At 43.6% G+C, this 18,995-nt stretch overlaps 1 protein-coding gene across 6 annotated transcripts in view; it reads left to right on the top strand.

The window, feature by feature from the left end:
• ENOX1 (ecto-NOX disulfide-thiol exchanger 1) overlaps positions 1-18,995 on the top strand; it is a 454,877-nt gene that overhangs the window by 113,417 nt on the left and 322,465 nt on the right. The window contains exon 1 of one of the 6 annotated variants that reach the window (XM_069970545.1): positions 13,022-13,105. The exons of 4 other annotated variants lie outside the window; for them this stretch is intronic. In XM_069970545.1, the coding sequence (XP_069826646.1) occupies positions 13,079-13,105 (27 nt within the window). In that variant the 5' untranslated portion in view covers positions 13,022-13,078. Of the gene's footprint in view, positions 1-13,021; positions 13,106-18,995 lie in introns of those variants that run through there. One more of the 6 variants, XM_069970547.1, reaches the window with a different exon arrangement.

Below are 18,995 nucleotides of genomic sequence, written 5' to 3' on the forward strand. Positions count from 1 at the left end.
TGAGCATGTTTGACCACCAGCAAAGTGATTCTAACTTAAAAATGTCATGTTTTGTGTGATTTAATAGTAAATGAATATTTATTAGTCGGGCACCCCCTGTTATCGCTGAGGCTGTTTGAATCTGCAGGGAGCCATATTGATAGTATTGTGCTTTATTGTGGTAGCTGGGAAGGCAACGGGTGCAAATATCTTCTGAATGTCAGACAGTCTGACATGATAGCGGTAAAGTGGCAAGAACTCTTTCTCCGAATCGCAGCTTTGCTTCTTATTACTGTATGACTTAGGGCAAGTCATCTTGGCAGGGATCAAAGCACACTTCCTGCATGAAACATGGGTTTTGTGATGCTGGCAATTGAAGTCAATGACAGGAAAGATGCAATCCGAGGCATTGTGCTTTGATGAATCCTTGCTTTTATCTCCATGTGCCTTATACACAAAGCAATGTAGCCAGAGATACTTTGGCTGCCAAAGTTGCTTAAAGCTATTTGAGAATATATATTTTTTTCAGATACATATATTTTACCAAACTTGCTCTGAAATTATAGACCAATAAATTATATGTGTGAGCACATAAATATTATATTCTGTGTGCTACTGATCTAAGATATTCTTCATAAATTAACAAATACTATTTTCATAAGTAAATTGACAAAAGTATTACAAATTTGACTTTGCTTTCTTGTGGTCAAAGGGGCTATCCTGGGATAAGGAAGGGTATTACCTTCCCTTGCTCCCTGGCACTCCACTTTCACCTCTGTGTTATACATCTGAAACAACGCTGAGGCTAAAGTGATGCATCAGGGACCAAGAGACAGTAATACATTTCTTGCTTCCTGAATAAGTCCTTTAGGGTGTGTTCACACATACAGGATGCGCAGCAGATTTGATGCAGTTTTTAGTTATTTAGATCAAATCTGTTACGGATCCGCACCATCAAATCTGCTGCTATACGGTACGTGTGAATTTACCCTTAAAGTGGATCTGTCAGCAGGTTTTTGGTGTATAAACTAGGGCCAAGGCTGCATATGGCTTCTGACCCTGAATCCTAGTTTCCTTTGTTTTCACAATTGACCCCAAGATATCACACTTTGAATTTATATAAAAATCAACTTTAAAAGCCCAAGGGGTGTTCCCCGGGGCTACAAAAGCCTAGCAAAGTTCATTCCATCCACTTGTGAGGAACGTCTCTGATTTCTTGTAATGTCCTCTGTGAGACATTGCTAAGAATTGTATGGGATGAACTTTGCTGGGTTTTTACAACCCAGGGGAAAGGCTTCTGTGCTTGTTAGGCTTATTGTCAACTAAAATCATACCTCCAAGGTGGAGGGGGTCAGTGACCAAAATACACAGATTCAGGGTCAGAAGCCTTATACACTAAAATCTTACTGACAAGTCTTCTGTGTTTCATGGCCATTTTATATTTGTATTATATATTTAAAGGGGTTATCCAGGATTAGAAAAACAAGGCTTTCTTGCAGAAACAGCAACACTGTTGTTCTTAGTTAGGATGTGGGGTTTTGCAGCTCAGTTCCATTGAAGAGAATGGAGCTGAATTGTAATACCACATACAACCTGATGACAGGAGTGATGCTGTTTTCGCAAGAATGTAGCTGTGTGTTTCTAATCCTGGATATCCTTTATAAGGGGGGGGGGGGGTTGGACTTTGGAGGACAATAGGAGAAAAGTGCCACACATTACCTAAAATGCTGCCCCTAAAATGTGCTGTTGTCCCGTTGTCCTAACCTACAATAGTTGACTGATAATTTACAGTAACACTTTATGAAAACTAGATGCATTGTCTTCATTACATACAACTTGTATTTCTTGCTTAGAGATGTATTTAATTATATTGAGCTGTAAATTAGATGACAATACATAAAAACACACACTTTGTAATTAAATATTAGAATTATAGTGTTTGGAGAAAGCCGATCCCTGCAGAGAATGTCTTGTTTTTTTAGCATCTGCAAAGAATATTCTTGGTATTCCATGCTCGCTGTTCCAGCCTTCAGTGGGCTTTACCAGGTCAGGATGCCAGGGTGCCCCTAATCTTACGCATGTCTGACCTTCAACAGCTGTTGATAGTTGGAAGCCTAAGATATAATTGCATAAGAATATGCTGGAATGCCTTCATGTAGACTATGTGTGCTGCCTGTGGTTGAGATGTTAGAAATCTTATCCACTTCTCCTTGGTATTTATAGTAGCCGCAAAATCTCGACCAAAAGCTGTGGAAATCCACACGGGAACTTGATTTATCATGATTCCCCCTCCTCCCATTGACAATGCAGATTCAAAATAATCTGCTGGTGTTGAGGATTTTACTAGGAATATGCTGCAAAAAAATCCACAACTGCAGAGTTTAAATACATTGGGGGACATTTACCATTAAATTTATTGTTTACCCAGCCAAATAGAAGTAATTTAACAAACTATTCAGAAATTCAAGTTGTGCAAACTAATTCACCTGGTACTGACCAGATGTAGGCCTGCACCAGTTTAAAGCGACTCTACCCATAATCTGCCCCCCCCCCAAACCGCTTGTACCTTCGGATAACTGCTTTTCATCCAAGATCTGTCCTGGGTCCGTTCAGCAGGTGATGCAGATATTGTCCTAAAAAACAACTTTTAACTTGGCAGCCCTGTGCCCAATAGGCGTCACCTAGATTGTGTATGCATTAGGCTGGCACAACCTCTCTGTCCCTCCTCCCCACCCTCCTCATCTTTAGTTATGCTCCAGACAGATTGCCTCCTATTCGTCAGCTGTGTGAATACTGAACATGGGCTGGATCGTTAAGGACCTGTGCAATGTTCAGACAGGAGTAAATGTTTGTGGTATTCCTAATGATAAAGAGGGTGGGGAGGAGGGACGGAGGGGTGGTGCAAAGTTAGGGCGCAGATACTCCCGTTTGGCATGGGGCTGCAAGTTTAATAGTTGTTTTTTAGAACAATAACTGCATCACCTGCCAAATGGACCCCAGGACAGATCTTGGATTAAAAGCAGCTATCTGAAGTTACAAGTGGTTTGGGGGGGTGGGGGGTCAGATTGTGGGTACAGAGTTGCTTTAAGTTAAATCACATCATTCATTTTTGGGTGAATGCTAAAAACGGGCACATCAAAAAAGTTGCATCTAAAAAAATATTTGTCAGTTGAATACTGGTTCATTAAAATAATTAGGACCAAAAATGGTCCAAAAAATCAAATTATTCACTTAAAAATAAGCGCAAAGCCCTTGATATATTCTCCCCTTTTGACTTCACCACCAAACCTATTGAGTCTCTCTGTACAGACGAGGTTATTTTAACTCCAATTTAGCCACCTTATACAGGCATTTTCTCTATAGTGATCACTATTACACAGCTCAAGGCCACATTGATCTTTAAGTGCTTGTAGGCACAAAGAATTTCTGCTACGAGTAACTAAGCTGGGATGCACTAGATCCTTTTCTCTGGGTCAACTAGTAATGCTTCGTTAAAGGAGGTGAAACTACTGGCTGGGCCGAGCATAGGGCACCTGGTGATTGGATGTTTACGGGTTTACATGCAGAAGCTGTACCTCCCTTAGGCTAAGTTCACACTTAGCATATTTTAGCATTTATTACTCTTCCTTTTTTTCACTGCACAAAAACATCCAGATGTTTCACTACGTGAAAAGAATTTTTCAAAGTCCCCTTCACACCCTTGAAAGCTGTGGGGGGGCTCGTTTCTCCATTTCTCCAAGCAATGACTCCAAGCTTATGCTATATGTAGAAATCTAGAAATACAAGGATGCAGCAGCACTCAGCGGGTGCCAAGACGTTTGCATACGTTGAAGCCTCCTACTTCAGGCTACAGTACTATGTTTACCGTTTATCTCTGTGTGATGTTGTGAGGGTGGGTTCATATCTTGGATTAAAATCTGATATATGTCTCTGTGTCAGAAATCCAGTGCTTCATTTAGAATTTCTATAGTGGGTACATGGCAGATATACAGCAGTAAGGATTAGTCCTACTGTCATTTATTGGGGCCATTCCTCATCATTTCCATAAGTTAAAGGTAACATACAACTCCATAGTGTGTTTTTGTTTTTTCTTTTTAAAAGGCAGAAATCTGCATGGAAATTTTCCATTACAGGTGAATAGGATTGTAACGTCCTCGTTCACATGCGTGGTATGCGGGTTATTGTGTGGATTTCACACACATTTGTTTACAGAATACATACCAAAATCTGTGTGATAAAACATTGTGGGGCACATTTTTGATTGTTTTTGTGGCATTATTTTGGTTAATTTTAATGCTTTTTGCACACAGCGTAAATTAAAAAAAAAAAAAAAAACATTTATCAAGGCATTTGCGTCATTTTTGAGCAATTTATACAGACTGCACCAGCTTTTTAATTTTTCACTTGCAAAGGACATGATTTAAAATAGCTACCTTATGAGCCAGATTTATCATGTGCTATTTTTTGCTTTTTGTGCAAAAAAAAGTGTGCAGCAGTGCTACAGTCAGACCCTGTTGTAGTTTTTTTAGCCAAAAAAAGCTTGTGCACCTAATGTTCAATTTTGTGCATGGAATGGAGATTCTTGCACAGCAGGTCTAAAGTGTGCTAGACCAAAAATATTGCACACATGGTAAATGGCCCAATGCATCTAGTGCATATTTTTATCAAATTATGTGATCCCACCTGCCAGCAAAGGGTAGTCCTATTTGGATAAGCAGCTTACCTGTATACCAGAAGACTCACATCACTGTTAGGTTAACCGTATACATGTACTCAGCATAAGTAGGAACCAATACCACTTTGGACACAAGAGTGCACAATCATGATGGATCCGATGAAGAAGATAATTCTTCCTTGAAAGACGCTTGGCCATGCTTGAAAAAAAAGAAAATCTATTAAACCTCGGAAGTTGGTTGAGCACTTCTGTAAGGCTGAGTTCACACTGCATTTTTGTTTACATCGCATGTGCACCCGGGGAAGAACCCGCCCAACCCCCCAATACTTACCCCCTCCTGCCAGCCCCACCACGTAGAGATCGCTGCCCACTCAATATGCAAATGATAAGAAATGAGTCTGATGTCTGTAGGAAATCACTGGAGCAGGAAATGGCTATTCTCATTTGCATATTGAGCACATAGACGAGCAGATTTCTCTGCAGTGGGAACGGCAGGAGGGGGTAATTATCTGGGGCTCTATTGGGGGTCGGGTGGATTCTGCCCCAGGTGGCAGGGTGACAGGTCCACTTTAATGGTTGCTAGAAACAGGTGCAACTAATAATACAGTACAATTGGTTTCTTGTTGACGTATAAAGAAAATCTGATTGAAATGCCTAATGGTTTTTCCAGTGTTGTGATTATACAACCAAGATCCTCCATCTTGGTTGTATAATTACAGTCATCACACTCAAAAGTAAAATCCTAAAAAAGTCACCTTGTAACAACAGAAAACAAATGGGTAGGTGCTAACCTGCAACACAAGAGCAAACATGGATGCAGCAGAACTGCCTGGGCACAAAGATTGATGCACACATTGAATCTTCAGGTTACTTTAAATTGCATCACAGCTATATTTACTAAACGTTAAATGTGAGGTATCTAATCTTGGGAGACGTGCAGGGAAAACATAAGGGTAATATGCTTTCAAATCTGCATTTGTAAGATCCAATGAATTATACAGTAGAGCTAATTGCCATATATCCAGCACTGTGGGCCGAAAAGAGGCATTGGAAAACCTCATGTTGCAGGCATTAACATGATATTATGATTTACAAAGCGTACTTGACTTTCAACCTGTCGACACTATGGGGGACATTTATCAAACTGGTGTAAAGTGAAACTGGCTCAGTTGCCCCTAGCAACCAATCAGATTCCACCTTTCAATTTTTTTAAAAAACTTGTGAGGAATGAAAAATGGAATCTGATTGGTTGCTAGGGGCAACTAAGACAATTCTTCTTCAATACATCAGGTTGATAAATCTCCCCCCTTAATACTTAAAATGGTAAGCACAAAATAGTGTGCAGCCATAAAATATCGCTTGGGAACCTTACAAAGCTTCACAAATGCTGAAACTAACTGCGAAGATTGGCTTCAGATACAATACAGAGTAAAAGGCATTTTAAACTGGCCGATTATCATGCAAAAATGTATTTAGAATTTCTTCTGCTGTAAATGCGACAACGATCAAAGGATGAACAAAAATGTCTTCATATGTCATTGATTGCATCTTGTGAATTGACCTCGAAATCATTGGTAATTGTTTGCAAGTCCTTCAGTGTAAACACTCCTTGTTCACGGAGAACTTCAATTTGACCCCTTGTCTGAACGCCCATCGTTTAAAAAGAAAAAAGTCTTTGCTTGTCCTTCACCAAACGTATATCTGTACGTGTAAAAGGACCCGAAGTCCTGTCTTAGTCATCATGCTGGCGTGTAAACTAAAAACTCTTGGCTGTGCAGAATTTGTTGGTTAGAACGAATAAGCCCTATGTAAAGAAAGCACTTCTTTACAGTCATGGACTTAGAAAGTCTCAGGGTGCTGTCCATAAATGCTATACAGCTCTTCTTGAATGGATTTTGTCCCTACAGAATGTCGCGGTGTACGCATTGTTTGAGTAAATCTTTTGTTCTCTTTGCCATTGTTTGGAAAGGATTTGTGAGAAATAGGTCAGTCATGTGAAAGCAATAAAGTTAGCAGCAAGATGTCTTCCCCATATCCCATCTGGAAAAGGTTCTTCCAATCCGTTCTCTGACATCTGCTTAGCGCCAGAAAATGAAATCTCCCATGTGAGTAATTAGACTATATAGTGTCTGGCTGAATGCTTTCCCCTCCCACCAGTTGTGTTATAAAATCCTTTATGGAGAAAATCCATGACAGACAAAAGGATGATCCCACAAGAGGTGAGAACATGTTTACCGCGAGAAGAGCTGGAGTCATTGCACCTGTCTTCTATTTTACAATAATGGAGTACAGCATCGCTCTCTCATCTCTTTCTCATATCTCCGGTATTATAGAAGCATTTTCCATCCTGAATGAGAGTACACATGATATTACAATGTGTCACAGGCCTTGTCTGGGTATAAAAATGGTTCTGTCTCAATTCATTTTCATGCCAGACACTAATGCATTAGTTGGCAATTACCTACGGTAAAGTGCCATACAAGAATCGCTGAAGACAAAGCTGACCACACAAGTGTATGGATTGGGTCTATATGACATTTCAAGATTTTTGCTTTCTACTGTATTTTAGATGTATTTTCTTCCACTGCCCAGATGGCCGTGCAGAATAAATACAGGCAGAAATATAGGAAGCTGCATGGTTTTCCCCAAGGTGTGGGTAAAGGTGGACCTTATGGCCAATAACAGGACATCTGTATTTCGAGTGAGAACATGAAAATGTTAGGGCCCTATTCCACCGGACGATTATCGTTCGCATAATCGTTACCGATTAACGATCTCAAACGACCGCTATTGCGAAAGACCTGAAAACGTTCACACATTTCCATGGAACGATAATCGTTACTTATGATCATATTTGCGATAGTTTTTTCTTCGCTATTGCGTTCGTATCTACTGCAACGTCTTATTCAATGCAAACAATTTGCGAACGTTTTGTGAACGAGCAACGATAAAAATAGGTCCAGATCTTATAAAGCGATCAACGATTTCTCGTTCGGTCGTTAATTGTTAACTGCATTTCAACCGAACGATTATCGTTTAGATTCGAACGATTTAACAATAATCTGAACGATAGTCGTCCGGTGGAATAGGGCCTTTACTCTGTGAGAGATGCGGTCACTGACATGCTTCCACATTTATGTTTACAGCGTAGATGATCGTCCCATCTTTAATTTTTTACTTTTTATGAAGGGTCTTGGTGACTCAAAATGTTAAAAAATAGATTATTAGGGAATAATATGAGTTCATACCTTTTTAGAAGAAGAAAGCTTAAAGGGTAACTATCATATATATTTTTTTTTATTGCAGAAATCAGTAGTATAAGCGATTTTAAGAAACTCTGTAATAGGTTTTATCAGCCAAAAAAGCCTCCTTCTGTACTCAAGAAGCAATCTCCCAATCCCCCCCCCCCCCCCCGACTTCTTATCTGTGCATTATCAGGCAAACACGTCTTCATTACAGAGAAGCTAGTGAAGACGGGCTCTGCTCTCCATTCTATCCTTATGGAGGGGGGAGGGGCCGAGGGAGATGAGGGAGCAGGAAGAGGTGACATGAAGGTCAGCTGTTTGTAGACTGTCTGGGCACCTAAGAGGCAGGATTCTGGGGTCAGAAAGGTCAGTGCTTATCAGTGGTCAGTGCTTACTGAGAGAAGATTGCAGGGTGTTGTGCTTTGCAAGACTGCTTCGTGCTCAGTCACTCCTAACAGCCCCACCCCTCCCCATAGCCACATAATGGACACAGAAATCCTGCTTCTTCTGAAGTGAGGGGGGAGGCTGGGAGATTGCTTTTTCAGTACAGAAGGAAACTCTTTTGGTTTATAAAACCTATTACAGAGTTTCTTAACTGTTGATATTTAATGTTTTCCAAAAAATGACTCTGAAATGACAGGTACGCTTTAAAGAAGCAGTCTAAATTCCAGCCCCTGCAGCAAGTTTGTTTATACACTCACCTGGACTGATCACTTTCCAGCATTATTTCCGTGCTCTTACACCATTTGTGTCACCCTGGTGTCCATGTGATTTCAGACTCTTCAGAACCACTGTACACAGTCGGGGCAGTCAGAGGTGAATTCACTGCCTACCATGCATCTCTATGAGAGTGGTGAAAAAGGTGCATATAAGACAGTGACTTTCAGCCTGTGTAGACTGAGGACAAGCTTGTTTGCAGGTCCGCCATACATGAGGATGTGCATGAGTTTGGGGGGGGGGGGGGGGGGGGGGGGGGGGGCGGGGAGCTGGATTTTGATTTTAGCACATAAAGGCATTTTTGTAGAATAATGCAATTTTACTAGATATTCCTGTATCAGTTCCTCCTGGGTTTTAGGATCTCTGCTTGCTGTCATTCATTTACTTATACATTTTTATAAACATTTAAGTGATACAACCTATACAGTCTATTCATGGCTTTCCTAGATTTATTATATCACTGTTGCTTACCGGTTTCCTTTATTTGAAATATTGAAGCTGGAAACCTTGGCAGAACTTGTTCTGTCAGGGAATCCCTGGCTATAGGTTTTCTGTTACCCTTAGTGTGCCTTGCCTGTAGCCATCAATAGCTACACATTCAGGGCAACTAATACTCTCCAAGACTTTTTCATGGACATAGAAAGATTATCTGACAGATTATCTGCCAAAGATTTGAAGCCAAAACCAGGAATGGATTTGAAAAGAGGAAAAATCTCAGGCTTTCCTTTATGACCTGATCTCTGTTTATAGTCTTTCTGGCTTTGGCTTCAAATCTTTGGCAGACAATCTGTCAGATAATCTTTCTGTGTAAATGGACCCTTAGGGCACTAAATGTAATAAATACAACGATCAGCTGATCGTTGATATAGGTTTGGATCTATTTTCGTCGGGCGCCGACTGCGCACCGCTACGTGTAGTAGCTGTGCGCGGCTGGCGACTGACGATATACATTACCTATCCACGTTCCAGGGCTGCTGCTGTGGTCTTCTTTTCCCCGGGTCCTGCGCGCTCTAGCTTCAGAGTGGCCTGTCAGCTGACAGGCCGCCCGGCTAATCCCTGGAATGTTTGAGGGTATGTGCTCATTACTGAACCTGGGTGGATCACCCACCACGGATTCCGCAGCTCGCCCCCGCTCGCATCCATGCGCATCTCTGCCTGTGCTATAGATTCCATTCTATGATCAGGTAGATTCTGCCTGTAGAATGAAGTGGTTCATTCTTTGGGTGCACAACGGAGTCTGTCTGACCATGGAATGGAGCCTATGGCACAGGCAGAGATGCACGTGGCTGCGAGCGGGGGCGAGCTGCGGAATCCGTGGTGGGTGATCCGCCCAGGTTCCGTAGTGTGCACATACCCTAATAGTGAAAATAAAATATTTATGGATTAGATCATACAGGGGTGATTACTGGGAAAACATTACCTCTGTGCATTTAACAACCTCTTCTGGTTCCAGTTCAACTATTAAGCAAATCCATCTTCAATATGTGCCTATAAATAGTCATTTAATTCAGCAGACCCAGTGTGTACCACTCTGTGGTGCTGTTGGTCACTGTCTGATCCATAGTGTCATCATTTTGTCTACCTGACCACTCTGACGCTATGGTTGTATAAATTACAAACTCTCTAAAAGAAAAACTGTTGCCCATGATAACCAATCAGAGATCCGTTTTCCTTTCTTGACCTGCTCTGATCCAATAAAAACTGAGCTCTGATTGAAATCTTTTGTATTTATTTCCCCTACTATTTTTGTACAGCCAGTGCTTTGCCATATTTTTGTATATACACATTTATATAAAATCAAACTATCTACTGTATCTAATCATTATTCTTTACAGTCCTACAAGGGTAATATAGACTATAGACAGTAATCCAGCACCAAAATACAGTGGTGCCTTGGATTACGAGCATAATTCGACCGTGCTTGTAATCCAAATCCACTCTTAAACCAAAGCAAAGAAATCACTGATATGCAGACAATTGGTTCCACACCCCAAAAAATAATGATTTATTATTCTGAATAACATGTAAAACAGATTAAACAAACATTCAGAAACAGCAGAATATGTGATATTATAAGTTACTGTACTGTAATGGGAAGGATGGGAAACACAAGGGCTGACAGAGACTGCCGGGAGCATGAAGGAATGAGCAGGGCAGATGTTGGCACATACATGCAGCTCTCTCTGTCTGGGGAGAGAGGGGTTACAGCTATGGAGAGATTACCTCCACAGTCCTGTCCCCTGATGTAAGCCCCAGCCTGAAGTGGATCTGCTATGATTTGGAAGGTGAGGGAGACTTCCTGGGTCAGAGTACAGTGCTGTAGACCCCACTATGCAGACCATGCCCCTCCTTCACTCCCCCTCCCACATAGTACAGGGAGCTCTTAAACCAGGGATGGGGAACCTTCGGCCCTCCAGCTGTTGCAAAACTACAATTCCCATCATGCCTGGGCAGCCGAAGCTAAAGCTTCGGCTGCCCAGGCATGATGGGAATTGTAGTTTTGCAACAGCTGGAGGGCCGAAGGTTCCCCATCCCTGTCTTAAACCAAAGCAATGCTCTTAAACCAAGTCACAATTTTGAAAAACTGTGAGCTCTTAAACCAAAACGCTGTTAATCCAAGGTACCACTGTATATACTATTTTGTCAGCTCAAACATGAAGAGTTTACAATCTGAGGCCCCCTTCACACGTCCGGAAAAACCGTCCGGATTTCCTGATAGGATTTCCGGACCCATAGGCTTGCATTAGTCACGGATCCTGTCCTATTTTTGTCCGGAAATCTGGACATCAGGAAAGCGTCCAGGGTTCCGAATTGTCTGTGCACCCCCACTGCCGTAGCCCTCTCCCCCAGACATCACCAGCCGCCTCCACCGGCCTCCTGCTGTGCCGTGCTGCCCGACTCCCTCCTCCCATTCGCTCTGCTGCTGGACCCCCCGCCCCCGGACCTCGGCGCCTGCTGCCCGACTCCCCCCCCCCCCAATTCCGCCTCCGGACCTCTGCGGCCAGACCCCCGTTATGCCACCGCTTTATTCCCCCACCCGGACCTAAGGGGCTGTTGCCCGACAACCCCCCCCCCCCCCCCCCCCCCCCCCCCCCCGGATCTCAGCCGCGGGCCGACAACAACCCGCCCCGATCTTAGCCGCTGCCCGACAAACGCCCCCCCCCCCCCCCCGTCCGGACCTCAGTGGTGCCGCCAGACCACTCCATTCTGCAACCCCCCCCCCCCCCCCCGCCCAGACCTCGGCCTGCCTCCCGACCCCACTGTACTGCTGAACAACCCCCCCCCCCCTCAGATTGCACGAACCCCCCCCTCCACACACACACACACATATACTCACCCCAGCGCCTGGCTGTCCCCCCTGGACCTCACAAGCTATGACAGAAGAGGAGAAAAGAAGAAGAGCAGCCAGAGCAGGATCGAGGACAGGTGAGATGACACACTACAACCCCCACCATGCCCTGCTGACAGGGCATGATGGGAGTTGTACTTCTGCAGCCTGTGGCCATCCAGGTTGCAGAAGTACAACCCCCACCATGCCTTGCTGACAGGGCATGATGGGAGTTGTACCTCCGCAGCCTGTGGCCATCCAAGTTGCAGAAGTACAACTCCCATCATGACCTGTCAGCCGGGCATGATGGGAGTTGTAGTTCTGCAATCTGTGACCATCCAGTTTGCAGAACTACATCTCCCATCATGTCCTATTTTTTTTTCTTCTGATCAGGAAATCCTGAAGGATTTTCCTGATGGTTTCCTGAACGTAAAAACAGATTACTGTCAGGAAATCCTGATACTATCCTGATGGCATTTGAGGTCTCCTGATCAGGATTTCCTCACAGTAAAAACTGACACGGACGTGTGAATGGGGCCTGAGGGAATAGGACAAGTGCACGTAAAGCTGGCTGATTCAGTCACCAAGATGGGTAAACCGATTGTATACATTATGGAATAAGTCTGACAGTGTAGCAGGCAGGAGGGGAGAAATGCACCCGCAAAATCCAAGACAAACAGCTTCAGATTATGAGAGATGTAGATGTACACACTTACAGTATGTCTCTCCTCTATAAGACACAGATAGAAAGTGTGAATCATGCGCGCACACTATATATATATACTTTTCTGTAGGCAAGTATAACTCTATTACAGGCAGGGAAAACAATCTTTATCCCCGTGGCTGCAGCTGTTACTATGACTGTGCTGCAGAGAGCTGTGACACACACCGCTACATACACTGAGGAGGAATCAGCAAGCCAGGAAGTGTGCAGGGAGGAAGCATGTGATCTGAGGTGTAGTGGGCGGGGACAGGGATGCAGAAGGTGTAGTGGGCGGGGATAGGACAGTGTAGTGGGCGGGGATGCCAGCTATTAGGTGGAGTGGTGGGAAGGAGCAGGACGGGCTGCCTGAGAACCAGCGACCCTCCCCCAACCAGGAAGTGTTAGTGCATAGTGAGCAGCATGAGCTGGAGATGAAGGAAAGCACAAAACACAGCAAGGTATTGGCTACTCTTTATTTATAGACACATATATGTATACTACTTCTAGTTCTTACTCCCAGGTAACCCCTATAGTTGTATACTAGTGGACTCCACTCTGTCCAGCTGATGTGATGGACACACAGGGGCAGAGCTGCACACCTGCAGTATGTCCATCACATAGGCAGAGACACAACTTTACCACCTGCTGCCTTTAGGAGAAAGATGAAAACTCTAAGGAATTAAAAACTTATTAACAAGTTGCATAACTTTTCATTCTTCAGTAACGGGATAAAAAGAACTAAAAGCCTGGCGGCGTCCCTGCAATATCAGACCCCAGAACATAGCCCATGCTTTCCAGCAGCCTGTGGCCTAGTGGCCCAATGAGTCACAAGAGTTGTATTATATCCTGTGTAATAATCTATGTTCACCCTGGTTATAATATTGAAAACTAAAAATTGCTTAAAATGTTACGTCTCTGCTCCCTGACTCCAACATCATTGCAGGACATTACAAACTGGCCTATAAATGAATTAAAAGGTGTTCTACAGAATAAGATTGCAGGAGAGTTTGACCTCTGGGAACTCACTGACACATCCCATGGATAGGGGAACACCTCTTGGTAATAGGGGTATTGTAGTATTTTTCGGGATGTCATATCACTGAATATGACATACTGAGAACATGTTCTGATCATCCAGTAGCTCCATGGGGCAATATTATCTGGGGGTTATGGCAACTGATAGTAGCTGCAAAAGGATGGGATATAAGGGTGCCTTTACACAGAGACAGATTTTTGAAGCCAAAGCCAAGAACACACTATAAACAGAAAACAGGTAATAAAGACTGATATTTCTCCTCTTTTCAAATCCATTCCTGGCTTTGGCTTAAAAAAATCTGTCAGATAAATCTGTGTGTAAAGGCAGCCTATGATAAAACCTGCCAAACTGGACCATATGACGTAAAAAAAACCCTATAGTCTGGAAAGTGCCCCTCATTAGGGAGGTTCACACTACGGAATTCTCGCGGACAATATCCGCGGAATTCTGTCAGCTGTCCACCCGCACATCTGGGCGCCTTTCCGCCGGCCCCATAGACACCATTCTATGGGCTGGCGTATTCCGTTATACGCTAAAAGAAGTGTCATGTCACTTCTTTTAGCGGATCGCGGAATACGCCGGCCCATAGAATGGTGTCTATGGAGCCGGCGGAAAAGCGCGTGCCCGTGCGGGCGGACAGCTAATGGAATTCCGCGGGCATTGTCCGCGAGAATTCCGTAGTGTGAACCCGCCCTTAGTCAGTTTTAACAATTCTTCTTAAGGGTACAAACACACACACCATATATGCAGCGTATTTACTGCTGCGATACGCAGCAGATTAGATCTAAATAACTGAACACAGCATCAAATCTGCACCATCAAATCTGCTGCAGATCTGCTGCATATTTGCTGCCTATCTGCTGCGTAAACGGCGTATTATTTTATACGCAAATGGCCGATTTGCGAATAAAATATTCGCAAATCGGCACTTTCCGCCGAGTACGCCAGGGGGGCGGAAAGGGGGCGTGTAGTGGGCGGAACGGAGGGCGCGGACTTAGAGTCCACGCGATTTACCATCCGTTCCGCCCAAATATACGCCGAAAACCTACTCCAGTCCTCAGCTGGCGTAGGTTTTCGGCGGTGCGCACCGGCGTGCACGGGATTTATGTAGAGGCAGTCCGCCTCTACATAAATCTCCGGAGCTGCGGGGGCATTTTTAAGTCTGGCGTAAAAAACACTCGCTGGGCGGATCCGCAGCGGATTTGCAGCGAGACCCGCTGCGGATCACTGCCCTGTACACCCTATGGGCAGACAAACTTGCAGCGGGATGCACATCCCGCTTGGAGTGTGTCCGCAGCGCGCCCCATTAACCCCCCCGCCATCTGGAGTTTATACATCACCTGGTCCCCATTCTGGCTTGCACTGATTGGCTGAGCGGGACATGAAGACATCGGGAGCCCCAAAGCAACTGCAGATTTTTGGAATGTAGTAGAAGACAGATGAAATTTTACAGTATCTCATACACATGCCATGAAAATGTTACTGTCCTGCTGTGCAGATTATAAAAACATGTCCATAATGTGTTCATGTGGCGATTACTGCATATTCTCAGCAAACTCCTCAGGTGCGTCTTTGGATCGCTCTATCTTCTCGTTTTTTTTCTGAAAAATCCAGAGGCAATCTTGCATCAATGTTCAGACAGTTCTGTTTGGATAATTATTCCTTTATAGGCTATGTTCCCACACCATTTTTTACTTGTCAGTTTATAACTTTTTGAAATGACGTCTGTCATTTCACTGTTTGGCCGCCCGTCTGCTGGTACATTATTCTAGTTTAGGTGGACTGATTGCACTTTGGATGTGTCTTTGATTGAAAAGTCTATTAAATTTAATAGTAAAAACAGTTAAAGTACAGTGGAAAAAAAACCTGTGTGTGAACAACTGAAAAATAACAGTGTTTGCTAAAGACGTCCGAAAATAATTGTTACGAACATTATTTGTTGTCCATCTCAAAAGACATCTGTCATTTAATCCACTGTGTGCAAATGATGTCCGTTATTCCATAGACTTTAATGTAATTTATTGATGTCAATTAAAGTGCTGTAATAACAGACATGAAACTTGGTGTGAACATAGCCATATAGTGCTAATCTATTCTCTCCCTATTAGGTCTTACAATCTAAATTCCCTATCTGTATGTTTAGGGGTGTGGGTAGAAACCAAAGTACCCAGAAAAAACGCTCAAACACTGGGTTTCTCTGCTGGTTTTTACTACTGGTTTCCTGTGACATTTCGGAGGAAATAATCTGCAGGAAATCTAAACCACCAATTTATCCTGAGGCTGGATTCACACTTGTCTTATTCACTGCATAGGTTTTTTTTTACTGAAAATGCTTTGGTCAATAGGGAAATCTGACTCCACCATATGCATAAGGCTTAAAGGGGTTATCCAGCGCTACAAAAACATGGCCACTTTCCCCCTACTGTTGTCTACCATTTGGGTGGGGTTTTGAAACTCAGTTCCATTGAAGTAAATGGAGCTTAATTGCAAACTGCACCTGAACTGGAGACAACAGTAGGGGGAAAAGTGGCCATGTTTTTGTAGCGCTGGATAACCCCTTTAGGGTAGCTTATCACGTAGCGTATCGCTGTGTATTTAACGCTGCGTTTTTATCGCTGCGTGTTTGGTGCGATTTTTACATGCGAGTTTTGATTTTCACGTAAAAATTGTGTGAAAGTCAAAACTCGCATGTAAAAATCGCACCAAAAACGCAGCGTTAAATACGCAGCTATACGGTACGTGTGAAGGCACCCTTAAGGGGTTATACAGGCTTACAAAAACATGGCTGCTTTCTTCTAGAAACAGCACCACTTTTGTCCTGGAGCTGAATTGTAATACTACACACAACCTGGGGGACAGGGGTGGCACTGTTTTTCCAAGAAAGTAGTTGTGCATTTTCTATCCTTGGATAGGTAGGAATAATATGTAAAAATAAATGCATTATTATTTTAGCTAGCAGGTATTCCTCCTCCTGTATTTCCCTTCTTACAGGATAGTCCATAGCCGTAAGGCAGCCTAGAAATGAAGCTGCACTTATTTTGTGGTGGTAGGAGCCTGATGAATGGACATCTTGCAGAGTCTGAGTGGGCTCAGGGCTTTATTGTTCTGTAGCACAGGTGCCTGAGTGCTCTTGGCTACCACACTTGTGTTTCCATCAGCCTTTCCTGGTTCAGCGGAAACATTTAGCTGCTTTTCCCTCTTCCAGACTTTTTATGTATTGGAGCAGACTTTGCTAACAGCATGTTCACAAAAGTGGATGTAATCATTGCCTTTGGCTCCTTTGCTTTTTACTGTCGTAATTCTAGCAGAATGACTGTAAGCGACGGATCACGGGCTTCTAAGTCCCCTTTCTTTGTTCCTTGTTGTTGAAAAACAAACACTGGGCAATGTACGGTACTTAAAAACTGCATTATGAAAGGACCTCAGCTTTATTACAGTGCATTAGAGGAGAAATGTGTCACATTAAGGCAGCATTGCCCTACAGTCAGTAGCCTTTCTATAAATCATGTGCGTTTCGGGCATCTCTGCTATGGCAACCAAACCCCAGTGTTCACGAACGATCACAGGAAAATTTAAGAGTTGATCATGTGTTTCAGTTCAACAGACCTGAGTTCCATAATGGAAATAGTTATCTATTGCTAAATGGGCATTTTAAGCCTTTGTAGCTCATTATTCTGCTATATACACATAGCATGAAGTGAGACTCGGTAAGAGAGCTCCTACTGTGCTCTATGTGCCAAGTGATCTTTCTTTCTATTATACGTTGCTACACCAGGATTACAGTCTCCGTTTTGCTGGGTGGGTGATAAGATGATGTCTCTGTAAGTATTGCAATGAAAAAACAATGGATTTACAATTCTCTACAAATACATAGGCAATGTTCATACTTAGGTCACAGCTTCCTGTTTTTCCCGACATGAGTCCTAATAGTCCTGTGCATTTGGGTCATGGATTTTATTTTTGCCCTTGATAAAATAATGTAGCATGCTACACTATACGAACTGTTCAGAAGTAATGGGTACGCTTTGCAGAATTTAGGACTTTAATTTTCTGACACATACTGTTGAACATGCTTGTCTATAGGAAAGAAGAATTTCTGGGAAGTAGTATTGATGGCTTACCCTGAACCCCACGAAAATAAGACATCCTCCGAAAATAAGGCATAGTGCAGGGTTTAAAATAAGGCATCCCCCGAAAGACCCTGGCTTCCAAGCGGCAAAGGGGAGGAGGGTGGCGGCTCAGGTAGGGTGGAGGTTGTTGTTGTTATGGTTATGCTGGTTTGTGATGACAACTACTATACAGCATATAATAAATGTCCTCTATTCTTGTTCAACAACAAGTGTTGATTCTTCTTCATGAAAAAATAAGACATCCTGTGAAAAAAAGACAGCACATATTTGGAAGCAAAAATATATACCAGACGCTGTCTTATTTTTGGGGAAACACGGTAGGACCCCCAGAAACCTTGCAGATCACTTGAGTGAATAGGCCACCTTCACTTTAGCTCTTGGTCTAGCTCTGCCATTTAGTGAGGGATTTTATCTGATACTAATCGAGGGTTCTCGGGAGGACGTCCCGCTCAGCCAATCAGTGACTGCAGCGGGGCAGTGCACTGATTGGCTAAGTGGCATGTGCAGACGCTGGGAACCCCCAAAGCAAGCCGGAGCAGGAAGGAGGTGATGGATGTCAATCCCGCTGCGAGTATGTATCCTCGTAGGGATGTACTGACAATGGATCCTCAGCGGATTTCGCTGCGAATCTGCAGCGAGAAATCCACTGCTAATCCGATATGTATGAAGGCACCCATAATATGAAGTCACTAGCTATAAATCACTGACCATACAGTGTAGTACAAAACAGCAGTGTAGTTACAAATAGGATTAGTATGCTAATGCAGCTTCAGAATAGTCACAACGTGCAGTAAGAGAGTGGTTTGCCCATATGAGCTGCTGCCCACAGCCCCCGGCTCGGAGCATACATTTCCTGCTCGGCCCCGCGGCTGTGTGTGAGGCTCCCGGCTCCCCATCAGTCTCACACACAGCCACGGCGCTGAGCAGGAAATGTATGCTTTGGGGGGGTTAACGGGGCGGGGAGTCACATCCTGGCAGCAAAATGAAAATTTCGGTACGGGTATGTGACCCATTCAACTTCACACTGCCAGGATCTGCAGCGGATTTTGCTGCAAACTTGCAGTGTGAAATCCGCTGCGGATCCGGTACGTGTGAAGCTACCCTTACCCTACCAATCTGGACTAAGCTGGCACCAGAGCACTCTGGCTGCGACTTATCCCTCCACCTAGAGAACATATAAAT

Source organism: Dendropsophus ebraccatus, chromosome 5 (assembly GCF_027789765.1).
Source record: "Dendropsophus ebraccatus isolate aDenEbr1 chromosome 5, aDenEbr1.pat, whole genome shotgun sequence".
Lineage (NCBI taxonomy): Eukaryota > Metazoa > Chordata > Amphibia > Anura > Hylidae > Dendropsophus > Dendropsophus ebraccatus.